Source organism: Cyprinodon tularosa, unplaced genomic scaffold, assembly GCF_016077235.1.
Source record: "Cyprinodon tularosa strain WSP-4 unplaced genomic scaffold, ASM1607723v1 ctg154, whole genome shotgun sequence".
In the NCBI taxonomy this organism is placed as follows: Eukaryota; Metazoa; Chordata; class Actinopteri; order Cyprinodontiformes; family Cyprinodontidae; genus Cyprinodon; species Cyprinodon tularosa.
The window spans coordinates 939,859-954,232 of NW_024038375.1; the positions used below are offsets into that span (position 1 = coordinate 939,859).

At 36.2% G+C, this 14,374-nt stretch overlaps 1 protein-coding gene across 2 annotated transcripts in view; it reads left to right on the forward strand.

The window, feature by feature from the left end:
* LOC119779992 (voltage-dependent calcium channel subunit alpha-2/delta-3-like) overlaps nt 1–14,374 on the forward strand; it is a 49,519-nt gene that overhangs the window by 10,859 nt on the left and 24,286 nt on the right. For both annotated transcript variants that reach the window (XM_038279876.1, XM_038279875.1), the window contains exons 6-12: nt 5,035–5,197; nt 5,701–5,832; nt 8,221–8,281; nt 8,400–8,550; nt 10,032–10,106; nt 10,195–10,284; nt 14,261–14,374. In XM_038279876.1, coding sequence (XP_038135804.1) covers nt 5,035–5,197; nt 5,701–5,832; nt 8,221–8,281; nt 8,400–8,550; nt 10,032–10,106; nt 10,195–10,284; nt 14,261–14,374 — 786 coding nt within the window. The remainder of the gene's footprint in view (nt 1–5,034; nt 5,198–5,700; nt 5,833–8,220; nt 8,282–8,399; nt 8,551–10,031; nt 10,107–10,194; nt 10,285–14,260) is intronic.

Consider the following 14,374-nt stretch of genomic DNA (forward strand, 5'->3'; position numbering starts at 1 on the left):
TATATTTTTTGCAGTGCTATAACTGTAATAAAATGTATTTTTCTATAAAGACTTCTCAGTTTTGTTTGAGAACATTACAGTGAAGCAGGAGAGTCAAAGTAAACGGATTAGAGATAAAGCTGCAGAGAAGTTCACTGCAGGGATGGGTTGTAAAACATTTCACGTTTTGAACATTTCATGGAGAAATGTTCAATCCATCATTTAGCAGAAGATGTAGTATGACACAACTGTAAACCAAAACTGGCAGCTTTGACAGATACATTGTCCATCAGAAAAGCAGCCAAGAGTCATTTTTGGACAGGAAAACTAACTGTGTAGAAATCTGGCCTTTAAATAAAAGCGGCAAGAAGAAAAGCAGACCTCAAAAGCAAGCCATAATAAATTTTCCAGTTTGGCACAAGCCAAGCTGTTAAATGTTGAACCATAACTCGAAAGGAATATGTAAGAAATTAAATGTGGTTTTATAAAGAATTTGTATTTTTTTTTAAGTGGGCTCGAACAAAACATGATACAATCAATACATTTTAAAGCAAAAACAGTCAAGAAACCACTTTTATTTTTTTCCATAAACTGCTTTTTTTTCGCAATTTGAAAACTGCAGGCAACTGTGTATTTGGTTCATCTTAAAAGGATGATTCTGTGCAAATTGTGAACCTAATAGTGCCAAGAGGAGCTCAGAAAGATCTTTCCTTGGCACCATAAGCCTGGCTGTACAGTGGGGCCCCTGCAGTCTGTAATGGAGGACACATCTCTGCAGCATGGCTTCCAGCTAACTGCAAAGCTGTAAGAATCAGTGGGCCGTCTCGGAGAACTGCAGTGTCCCACTCCCACGGCCTGCTCCACAGTAATAACCCTGGTGGTTAACGTGCCTCTATACAGCACTGAGTTTCTGCTGATTGTGCATGTCTCCCCCCTCCCCTCCGTGGCCCTTTGAGGCTCCTCCTTCCCCTTTCTGAGCTCTGCTGCAGCTCGTCAGAGAGCTGCTCAGGCGTGGTATGAGCTGTCAGAGGCTGCTTGATGGTGATGCCCGCTCAGTCTCCCCTGAGACTGATGCTGTGGAGTCCATCAGCCATCTCCCCCTCCCTTCCTCCCATATCTACCAACTATCTCCCTCTTCCTTCCTCTTTCGGTGCGCACAATAGAGGCCACGGAGAGGCCGCTCAGACAGGATGAGTTATTCCCTTAGTACAGCAGGAGGCAGCGAAGGACAGGTCATGCAAACTGTAAGCACAGAGTTTCTCACTTTTCTCAAAGCACAATACATTCTTACATTAAATTACTGATGAAAAATGTATATCTACATTTTAATAAAAATAGAAAATATGCAGACAAAATGTCTAATAAGGGATATTTAAATACTTTTCTTCTTAAATTATATTATTAATAAATCTTTTTCTTATTACATGGACATATTCCCCATGCAGGATAATGCTCTTGATTAATTTACTCCAAAGTCCTTAAGTGAACAAACTGTGTTGTTGTTGGATATTTTTTTACTTAACATCATTAATATTAAATAATGCTAAAACTGTATAATTTTTTGTATGTCTTAGGGAGAGCATTAAAATTTGATATTAAAACCTTTGCTTTACTGGATATGTCAAAAAACATTCCGATGACCAATTTAAGAGTAGAGTCCAATAGAACCAACCTATGGTGGAGTTCCAGTTAGAAGTTAAAAATTTTCCATCGTATGCAGCATGTCTTGCAGAAGTATTCAACCCTTTTAAACCTTTTGATGTTTCCAAATAATAATAAAGAAAAAGATTTTCTAAGACAAACTAAGAGTACAGTGTAATGATAAAGTAAGAGGAGACGGTTTAAAGCATCTCTTTAGAAATGGTGTGTTAAAATTTTGATCAGTGTATGCCACAGTTTAAAAAAAAAATGTTCCATCTCACAATATACTTTAATTCTGTTTCAGAGTCCGTATATCACTGCAGCTTTGAACTTTGAACTGCTTCTCTGATTCACTCTCTCCTCTTAATGTATGTGGACAGTCATATTGTGGGCTCGCAGTGAAGCTATATTCTTGGTGATTTAGTGAAGATGGACTGAGCCCTTAACTTTGGGTATTAGTCACCTAACCTTGCTGTAAATGTCTCAGATATCTTTTATATTTATTCACTAACATTATCTGACAAACTTCTAAAACTTTAAGAGAATAGTTTAATTTCTGATATGAATAAATGTAAATCATTGTTACTAATGCGTTATTCCTGTAGAAACCCTTTGCAAGTTTTGTTTCAGGGGTATCAAAATAAGGTACTTTAGATTACAACAGAAATATATCCGACATGCTTTACAAACTTTGCAGTAAAACATGTTGAAGACCATGTTTTACTGTTTTTCTGTCATTTGTGTAGGTCTGTCACATAAAATCCTCAAATAGAATTAGTTGTGCCATCTTCAACACAATATAAGGCAGAGGTTTGACTTGTTTTTTTGTGTTTAAACCTGATGTGTGTGTTTTTTTTTTTTTTTTTTTTTTTTTTTTTACTTTTTTGGAATTAAACCACATTAACTTTGCTTGATTTCAAATGGTTCCTACTACACCTCTGCTAAAATAGAATGTAAACCCCCAAATTCTTATTGTTTTTTTATGGAAACACATATTTTTCAACAGTCAAATTGATAAATGCAGAAAATGAAAAGATTTTTTTTTTTAATAATTACCATGTTGAGTTTTAGCACCTTCGGACTTCATCTTTTAAGAACACAAAAATGAAATTTAGCTAGGATACAGGAAGGATGTATACAGGCTTCTAGACTGCTGAACTGTTGAAGTCAGCTTATTTATTGTCACCTAAAATCAAATTTTTGTCTGCAGTTTTGTATTATCAACTTAACACTCACAATGTCATTAAGGAAAATGAACAGGAACATGTTTACTCATCGTGATGAAAAACATTTGAACCAGAGTTACTTCATCTCTCTCTTAAGAAGCAACTAAAATATATGAAACTAATACCTATCATTCACTTTAACAGCATTTCATCACATATGTCCAAACATCTTGTTGGAAACTTTCAAAATGTTTCTTAAACTGCCTTTCAATCAACTGCAGACAATGGTAGAAATGCACATAAAGTTTGGCAGACTTAAAATGAACTGTTATTCTTTTGTAAATTAATCTGCCTTTACTGCCTTTTAGAGAAACGATCATAGGGTAACTTGTCTTTCTATGTACCGTATAGTCAGGCAGTTCCCATATCAGGTCAACAGGGTTAAAATCTTCTAAATGTGACAGCCACTTTGTTGTTGTCAGTGTCTCCTGGGTGCCTTTTTACCCTTTAAATACTGCAGACACATTTTAGGTATATTTCAGTTTTAGATTCCTCTGCTGTTGGATACAATTTTCCAAGGTGAAATGCTTTCCATAGAGTATGATATAACATTCCATAAACTTTCTGATAGCCTCCAAGGATTAAGGTGCCACCCACCATAGCAATTCTTCAGATTTTTCATGTTATAAAACTTTGTGAGATCATCTTGTGCCTTCATTATGCTTGACAGGCAGTATGAGGCACTGTTATTGCAGTTGCCATTTAGTTTCTTCTGCGTCTCCCAAATACTCTGTTAATTTGAATATCTAATAAATAGAACCATCATTCCATAATATTTTTCTCTACTTGCAGTTTCCAATAGTAGAATATATTTTTCTTCGCTATTTTAACTTCAATGTTCTACGACTCTGCAAGTTATCCCTAACTTTTGAACAATAGATAATTATTAATATGTTCTATCATTATTTACTGCTGATGCCACTGTAGGTTCTCAAGTTTAAAATGAATGCGTTTTAGTATTTATTTAAATGAGCTGAAAAAAAATTCTATGGTCTGCAGCTCAAAGAAGGTGTGACGATAAAAAACAGTTTTTTCATGCCTGCCAGATCCTGTTCAGGATCTTGATGTTGCTGCTGCCAGAAAAAGGCAGCAGCAACACCCTGGACAGGTTACCAATCCATCAATAGGACAACACAGAAACAGGAGTCAATCCTCACACTCATAGCTTAAGGCAGTTGGGAAACTTGACACACATGTCTCTAGATTTTAGTAATAAACTTAAGCATCCAGACAAAGACAAATCATTAACAACAATGTGTCAAAAAGTTACAGTTAAAATTTTAACCCTGCTTAGAGGCAAAGGCACTAACCTTGGCTTTTATCTAACCAGGTAGCACAGATTAAGAAAAAAATCCTTATTTAAAACAACAGCCTGATGTATGGACCAGTTAAAGAAGAAATATATATTTTGTAATTTTTAGGCATAAAAATTAACCATTTAACACAACAAAGTAAATTTTGGCAAATTTTTATGTAAAACATGATAATAAACTTGAATTTACATCAAGTATTGCTAATATGAATGATCAACACAATCAACATATTGCAGAGTTTGGTAATCATTTGACTTGATTTTATACAATTGAAATATATGCATATTTTTTGAGTCAAAACATCCACAGTTTGTGTTTATTCTTTCTTATACATATAAATAAATGATAGATACAAAATCCTAAAATAATTCAATTCAGTTTTATTTTCTTCATAATTTAAGCAAGTGAAAACAGTTTCTATAGATATAATCTGTTCTTTCTATAATTTCTTTAGCATAGCATAGCTGGGGTTAAACAATAATAAAAAGATAATTTTGTGCTGCTACAGTATACTCACTGAAAGAGTCTGCCAAAAAATCCATTGTCGCATCAACTGTACCTTTACCTTAATCTCAATTAATAGAGGGGTGTTTTCTCACGTATCTTTCATATGACTATTTTAAAAACTGTCCTAATTATGAGATACAATATCAGAGCATTATCTAATTATTACAAATTTTTCGCTACTGTTACACTTCTTTTTGTTTTGTTTTTTCAATGATAGAAATTAAGATGAAGATGTGTGCACTTCTGAAATCCTCATTAACAAGATTTTTCTCTTTGGAAGTCCTCCTACATCAACAAACTATTCATTAAACAGGCTCTTGCTCTGTCTTCATGTTTTACCTGGTCTACTTTCCCTCTTTTTATTCTAGTATGAGTACTTCAATGCTGTGCTGATCAATGAGGTGGACGAGGAGGGCAACAATGTGGAGCTTGGAGGAGAGTTCATCCTAGAGCCAAATGACCATTTCAACAACCTTTCAGTCAACCTGAGCCTCAGTGTGGTGCAGGTGCCCACCAACATGTACAACAAAGGTGAGAAGTCCTGTTTCATGCCTGAGAGACAAGGTGGTATTAGAGTTGTTTACCTACAGTGTAGGAAGCTGATGAAGAAAATGGGGAGATGGCAAAGGATAAGTGAGTGGTGAAGTAAGGAATGGTAGCTGGAGCTGTATCAGTGTCACAAGCTGTGGGAAGTGAAGTCGGGCGATCGATATCAGCCCAGACATAAAGGCAAAGCTTTCTGTAAAGATGTTGTTCATACGGTAGCTGCTCAGTCGCTTCTTGTTGTCACATTGCCTGGGTGGCTTTTGTTTGGCTCAAATAGACTCCCTATAACTCTGCTTTCTGCACAAAGAGAGGCTCGTCTAGCAGCCGGAGGGGAGGGGATGATTTAGAGGCAGCCATTGTGTTGGCTTTAGAAAAAGTCAATAAGGGATAAAGGTCAATCCCGCATCCAATAATGGTGACCAAGATGGTTGCATTATCAACATTTAATTCACCTGTTTGTTTCTCTGTCTCTGTGTCCACCTCCTTAGACCCAGATATCGTCAATGGGGTTTACTGGTCCGAGGCCTTGAACAAAGTCTTTGTGGAAAACTTTGAAAGAGATCCAACACTGATCTGGCAGTACTTTGGAAGTGCGAAAGGCTTCTTCAGGCAGTACCCTGGTGAGAGTTATTTTCTTTCTTTATGCTTCAGTGCTGTATTGATTTCTACAGCGATTTTTGTTGAAAATTTAAAGCATTTTCTAAAACTGAAGATGCATATTCTTATAAGGTTTAACTGTATATATTTGTGTGTGTTGGATTGAGATGGGGAAGGAAAGGGAGATTTGTCCTATGGGAGATGTCACTGCTGTAAAATGGGAAAAAAAACTGATCAGAACAAATGATTTAGGGTTTCTAAAGGGGTAATTTGGCTAATGTTGTAATTTTACAGACCATCAGAGAGGATGCATTTAAACAGACTGTAATTAATCAGAATTTGTCAGTGGTAGTCTGCAGTCACTAAAGGAACAACCCTCTGTTTCCTGAACGAGGAGAGGTGCTACTATGGTTCCAGTGAAAAGATTTTAGTTAATTTATACATATGTATGGTGTGTAAAACAAGGTTTTACTGTTACTTTAAAACAAATAAATAAACAAATTGATTATACAGTTAATATTCAAAGCTGGCGTACAATTTTGTATGAGTGTGCACCTATTCTTAGAAACACAGCAGCCTTTTTATGTAAATTCTTATTACAGATCATGCCTTAACACTAATAAAGAAATAAAGAATGCACTATGGCAGAAGGAGGTTAAAAAACAAAACATAATATAACAGAACCCTATTGCTGTTCATTAGTCTTTCTGTTGTTCATACAAACCCCTGCTTTCTCTTAATTTCATCTAGCCACTTCTAGACTTTTCTTGCCATTTTGTAGTTTGTCCCTTTAGTTGAAGAACTGAGGCCCGTTTTAAAAAGTAGGTTTACTGATATCTCCAGTTGGAGTCTATCAATCCACTCTGTGAATCCTTGTAGGGCCCTAGATTGGCTGTTCCCTTGCCTGGTTGTTAGCGGGCAGTATGCCTTACAAAGAGAACATTCTACAGTCCGTAACACAACATTTTTACTTTGAAAGGGATGCTTTATTTTTCTGTTGATGTTTCTTGTTTTGTTTTGATTGTAAAGTCATCTGGACAGCATTATTGTCTTACTTGGCATACATACTAGGTTAAGACTCTGTAGACTGCACTTATAGTGAATACATGATTGGAAGCATGGTTGCATGTCCTGTATCTCTCTATTGCCCATATAGACCGGGGTCTATTTTGTCCAATGCTACTGAAGATAGCTGGCCCCACTCTGGTCTTAAAAGGAAAGCATGAATGCACAGTTTATTGTGGTGCATATATAATAAGAGATTCTGATTCTGATTCTGGTGTTAACTGAAACTTTGGGTTAAAAGATTTGGGTTTTGCTGCTAAAATAATCTGTTAAAACGTACATATATTTAAATGTTAAATGTTTAGATATGCTATTGGCATACATGTATTTCAAAATTACTTTATGTTTAAAGTATGTTTTAAAAAGTCATGTTCATTGGGCCTAAAGATTATTAAAAAGCTGTGGCTGCAGTTTAAAATGTTTAAGAGTTGCTGCTAGGGATGCACGATATAATCGGCCCCATATCGGTATCAGCCTGTATCGGCCTTAAAACTGAATAACGGACATCGGCCACCCCACTGATATTTAACCCGATATTTGATCAGCTTCTGAGTTTCTAAAGTCAAAAAAAAAAAAAAAACTACTTCTTCTTCCTCCAAAACTTTATTTTTTCCCTAAAGACGAGGGAAAAATTATTGATACATTAAAATATCTTCACATGCTGATATATTGCCATTTAAAAACACCATATAAATCTCTTTTACTAATGAAATACTGCTATATGTCATCGTTATGCTACGAAATCCCCCGAAAATTCATGAAATTTTGCCATATTTTTATATGTTGATATATTGACGCGGTATCGATCTATTTTACCAACAAAATCTCACAAGAATTTGCAAAATATCACAAGAGTTTGTAACAGAACGATGAAATTTTACGAGATTTTGAAAGTAAAATAGATCGATACTGCGTTTTTAAAAATCTATTTGATATCAGCATAATGAAAATATATTTGAGTATATTATTTTTCAAAGTGTCAGAAATGGATAACAAAACTGCTATTTTCAATGACTACTTATTTTTGTCCAGCTTTAACATCAGTATCGATATCGGTTATCGGCTACATGAGTTTCAAAATATCGGCATATCGGATATCGGCCAAAATCCCAATATCGTGCATCCCTAGTTGCTGCTTTTAACAATGTAAATTTTTTTCTATTGTTGTTATTTTATTTAGCATTTTTTTTAAAGCTTGAGACTTAAAGCACATTTATATAACGTGTATTGTTTATGAACCATAGACAGCTAAAGAGATTCCCTTTGCATTTGTTTTCTGTTTCGTGAAATAATCTCAATTTATTTTTCAGTTTTGCTGTAAATTTACCCTTTAATTTCTCCTCAAGGAGTAAAGTGGCACCCGGATGAGCACGGTGTCATTGGCTTTGACTGCAGGAATCGGAAGTGGTAAGGGTTTAAAAGGTCATCCTTTCAAGCAGACTGTACAGGACATTATTCAAATTTTATTAGTTCTCTTTTTGCTGTAATGTTCTGATAAGGTGTTTAATTAAACTCCACCCCACAGGTACATCCAGGCAGCTACGTCTCCAAAAGATGTGGTGATCTTAGTAGATGTTAGTGGGAGCATGAAGGGCCTTAGGCTGACGATTGCCAGGCAGACGGTTTCCTCCATTTTAGACACACTGGGAGATGATGACTTCTTTAACATCATTGCTGTATGTTTTCAAATTTACAGGCTATTTATTGTTTTGTCTGCTATGTACAATAAAAAAAGGTCTTAGGATTTCTGTACAGTGTCTTGCAAAATCCAACCTTTAATTTTTTACATTTTGTCAAGTTATAATCACAAACTTTCCTGTATTTTGTTTGAGAGTTTATGTGATAAACAAACACAAACAATCAATAATTGTGAGGAAGAAAATATAGTTTTCCCTATACTTTACAAAATCATAAAAGGTGCTGCATGCATTTGTATTCCTCCCTTTTCCTCATCTCACTTTCCCATATAAAATCCATCAAATTGTCTTTAAAAATTGTATGACCATGGAACACAGCAGATAGGTCCGGAATAAAGTAATTTTATAGAATTTAAAGCATACTTAGTGGATGGTTAAACAAAATTCCAACACTTCAGGAAGCACTGTTTTATCACTGTAATGGAGACCATGGGTGCCAATAGTTTATGAAGTTAAATCCCATTACTGAGATTGTGTGATTAATGATTGAGTTACAGACCAGATATTGTATTTAAGTTGCTGTGTACATATATTTAAGGAGACAGTCTTGAAAAACAGAGAGATTTGCCATTTTTTATTGCAACATGAAAATATTTCATGTCATGTTCATCCAGCTAAACACAACCTCAATGCAGGGAAGAGGAATTTTTCCATTTAAAGAGGTGGCTGTTTGGCCTGTAGAAATAATAAAGGAGTTGCAGAGATGCATTAATCAGAAAAACTATTGGTTTTTCATTAAATAAATATATCCTTTAAGCAAGGATGTTTAACTGAAGAAAGTCATAAGAATTCTTTTTTTTTTTTTGCCACAAACCATTTAATGACACAGCAAACGTGGAACCAACTGCTCTGATTAGATTATATCAACTATCTGAACAACATGCAAACTTCTGAAGATAACACTGCATGTCACCCTGAACACATCATCTCTTTATTGAAACCTGGCGGCAGCATCATGATGTAGAGTTATTTCATTTTAAAAGGGGCAGCAAAATAAATTGACATGTGAAGATAATTATATATAGGGAAACAAAGGTGGAAAATCAGAGTTTCGAAAAAAAAAAAAAAGATGGAGGTTCTTCTAGCAGGAAGTAATTCCAAACATGCAGCCGGAGCTATAATGAAATAGTTTTGTTTATGTCTCAGGCAGTTCAGGCTTTAGACATGCAAAGCCGAGACGCAAAGAGCTGCAGCTGTAATCGCAGTTAAAGGTTCTTCTCTGAGTGACTGAATACAAATGCACAGCAGAGTTAATAGATAGTATGGTAAAAGAATTTAAAGGCAATCTAAATCATTATTTTTATTTTACAATTATTTACTTATTTATGTCTATCACATTAAAGCCCAAAAAAGTAGGTCAAAGTTTTTGGATATAACAGAACTAAGTTACAAAAAGTTGAAGAGATATAAACCCTTTTGGAACACAAAGTTTAACTTTATTATTAATTATTTATCCACAGTACAATCAGGAGATCCACTATGTAGAGCCTTGTTTGAATGGTACGCTGGTCCGGGCTGACACAACCAACAAAGATGTGAGTTCCAAATAAAATTATCTTTCCAGACTTATTGCTTCATGAAATTGTGGTGTTTAAAATAATTGTTTTAATTACTATCTATCAGCATTTCCGTGAACATCTGGATAAGTTGTTTGCCAAAGGAATCGGGCTGCTGGGCGAAGCTCTGACCGAGGCCTTCACAATCCTGAATGATGTAGGTTTCTATGCACTTTCCGTCAGTTTAATATAGCGGTTCTTCAAAAAAAAATTCTGTTGTTTTAAAACTGGAGTCAAACAGGGCATGCCAAACAGGTCTTTTTGTTCTTTACTGTTTAATATTGTTGGATTATTAGTCATATGTTACTCGGAAAAAAACAAAAAAAAAAAACAAAAAAAACCACAGACTGATCAAGTGCAACAAACAGATTCAGTTTCTCTTTGGTTGAAAGAGATAGTCATAACGGCTGTCAAACTTTAATATTTAGACTTTTTTTTTGACAGAAGCCATTCACTGCTAAATCATTAATATCTTTTATCACTTTTTTTTATTATTTTTTGCCGAGAACAGACCCATGGAGATTTTAAAGCTCATTTAGAAAAGTAACCAGGACAAAAACAGTCGTAAAAAACACCACAAAAGAAAAACACGATTTCATAAACAGTAGCACACTGCAATGAAAAATGGTCAGGCATTCTCCCTTTGAAATGCTTCATTTCGATCCCCTATTCCACTCTCTAAATACAGACACATCTATTCTTAAGAGTGATTAATGGCTCTAATTAATGCCAATGATTAATACTGCTGCTGATTAGAACACAGACGAGATAAAGCCAGGAGCCAAGCTGCACTTCTTTTATCTCCCTGCTTTCAGATGAGCTGTGGCCTGAACCGCAGAAGCTGAGGGAGCACAGCTTTACCTCTGCTCTTGTTAGAATAATTAAAGCTCAGCCATGAATATGGTGATCAGGTAGCATGTAGCTTGCTGCTGAAACACACAATTGCAGGGATACCCAGTTTGCTATGTCTTAAGAGACAACTGGAGAATGTAATAAATGAATGACAAAATTAATATTGTGTTGTTCGTGAGTGTATCACTGCAGTTTTTATGAATATTAACCAAATTATGTAAGTTATTTATTGCAAAACTATTGTTGTACTAGTAGTAGTACTGTTTGACAATTTGTCTCGATGTTACCACAATGTATTTAGGAGGGATTCTAGGGATATCATAGCAATGACATCCCTGAACACGGAAGCATGCCACACCTTTCAGATTTGCTCAAATCTGTTTGTCCCTCTAATTTGGCAAATTAGGAAAAAAAACTTACTGAAACATAAACAGATATTCAAACCACTAGATCTTATTAACATAAATATGAAAATATTCTTATGAATCCAGATTTGACAAAAATGCTCCATTCTCAGATAAGAGCCCTGTCTGGAGACCTCATGCAGTTCATTAGGAAGAGATTGTATTTATGAGGAGTTGTACACTGCTGTCTGTCAATAATTTCTTCAGCTGCCTAAGAGTAATTTGCTGAATGGTCCATCATTTCCACCAGTCTTTATCCCTTAAGACATTTAATCGCGTCAGCTCCCAGAGTAAATCAAATTAGCAGATGATTCAGCTCTTTATGATGTTTGATAACATCCATTGTCATACTCTTATGGTTAATTTGTAACAGAAAACCATGTTCAATAATTCTTAACTGGGGCTGATGATTTTAGAAAGCATTCATTTAACTTTTAGTGTTTAAATTTTTCTCCAGAAGGAAATTAGACAGTAAATTGATGCTTTCTGACTTTAAAGTGTTTTGATGTTAGAGATTGAATCAGTAAAAAAGTTTCACAATCTGTACAGCTTGTCAAACTTTTTTTGTCTCTTCTCTGCTTGTTGGAAGTCATACCCTTCAGGTCTGGGTAATAAAAGTAGACAGGGTTCATATAAGGTACACAACATTATAAAGTCAGAAATGACTTGCATATTTTATCTTCGATGCAATATCTTCACCTCTATAAATGGCTCTGCTTCTAATCTGTCCTTCCATCACATCTAGAATGGGGAATGATTTATTGCTTTTAAGATTTTTTAGCCTTCTTCATGTCATCTGATGCTATTTAAGTGTGTGCCTGATTCTGAAGGCAAGGTAGCCTGTGTGTAACATGGGAAACTGAACTAAAAAATAAGTTAATTGAAGGTTGTTCTTGAGACACTATTACCTTTGTCTTATGATGACTTTATTTGATTATCTGAAATGCTTAAGTGAGACAAAAAAAAGAACAAAACAGTAACGCTGTAACTATATTTCACAGCACTGTAACAGTGTCTGGACTTGTAGCCACCTCTCTATTAATGGACCTGTACAGGAGGAGCCAATTAGCATTTTTTTGTCATAGTGGTAACAGGCATTATGTGAGATTTTTATGCCTAACCACCTATCTTATATAGGAATGATCTTACAAATTTAAGCTTAATATATAAATAACTGACTAATTCAACTTAACAAAAGTGCATTAATCTTATATTGTTTTGTAAGTTGTTCCGTAAAAATTCAAAAAATATCCACTGGACTTGGTTTTCAAGATTTGAAGACGTTTCGCCACCTCTCCAGGAAGCTTTCTCAATTCAAATGTCTGGATCCGCAGTGAGTTTGAGTCTTATATAGACAACGCCTTGTATCGCTTGGAAACATGCAATGGTAACCGATGAATGGGTCGTTAGTTCCATCGTTAGCCTGTAATATCTGAACTGTCTATGATTCTAGGGGTCGGTCGTTAAAGGGGGGATTGCCATTAAGGGGGGGATTGTCTCCTGTAATACCTGAAACCTGTCTATGATTGTTAAGGGTTGGTCGTTAAGGAGGTATTGTTCACCGGCTGGGGCGGGTGAGTCCCTCGTTCCTCTGTGATGGGGTGGGGGGTTTGGTGATATCTGGAAGGGATCATGTCTATGATTGAATTGTATGTTTTTGGAAGCTGGAATCTGAGTCCACCACCTCTGTTTAAAGTTGGTTTTTCTCTCTTAACATAGATGGCTTCCTTCACGCCCCTCTCAAACCACCTATTTTCTTTATCCAGAATATGGACATTCTGGTCCTCAAAAGAATGTCCTTTGTCCATAAGGTGTAGGTGTACTGCGGAGTCTTGTCCAGAGGCAGCCGCTCTTCTGTGTTGGGCCATGCGCCAACACAGAAGAGCGGCTGCCTCTGGACAAGACTCCGCAGTACACCTACACCTTATGGACAAAGGACATTCTTTTGAGGACCAGAATGTCCATATTCTGGATAAAGAAAATAGGTGGTTTGAGAGGGGCGTGAAGGAAGCCATCTATGTTAAGAGAGAAAAACCAACTTTAAACAGAGGTGGTGGACTCAGATTCCAGCTTCCAAAAACATACAATTCAATCATAGACATGATCCCTTCCAGATATCACCAAACCCCCCACCCCATCACAGAGGAACGAGGGACTCACCCGCCCCAGCCGGTGAACAATACCTCCTTAACGACCAACCCTTAACAATCATAGACAGGTTTCAGGTATTACAGGAGACAATCCCCCCCTTAATGGCAATCCCCCCTTTAACGACCGACCCCTAGAATCATAGACAGTTCAGATATTACAGGCTAACGATGGAACTAACGACCCATTCATCGGTTACCATTGCATGTTTCCAAGCGATACAAGGCGTTGTCTATATAAGACTCAAACTCACTGCGGATCCAGACATTTGAATTGAGAAAGCTTCCTGGAGAGGTGGCGAAACGTCTTCAAATCTTGAAAACCAAGTCCAGTGGATATTTTTTGAATTTTTACGGAATGACTATGACCTGGATGACTGAGAACCTTCATCAGCTTTTGTAAGTTGTGTTTATGTGTGCGTCACTGACTTGAGTAGTCTTTCATTCTGTGTGATTCAAGAGCAGATGAGCTCAGCAGGACTTATCCTGTGATTATGTCACTGTGCGCCCCTTTGTCTCTGTATTCAGATTTCTACAGGTCAATAAACCAGTTAATTACTGCACTGCATCTTCTGGGGTCAGAAGGAAGTATGCCCCATTATTCATGATAACTTAAAACAAAGTGTCACCTGTTGTATTGCTGTACATTGCCGGCATCAGGGCAAACTTTGATCACAATGGAGAGGAAAAGGAAACTAATGTGGCTATTATTTGTTTCTCCCTCCTTTAGTTTAATCAGACAGGACGAGGCAGCGTGTGCAGTCAGGCCATCATGCTTGTGACGGATGGAGCAACAAAGATGTACGATGATGTTTTTGAGAAGTACAACTGGCCAGACAGAAAA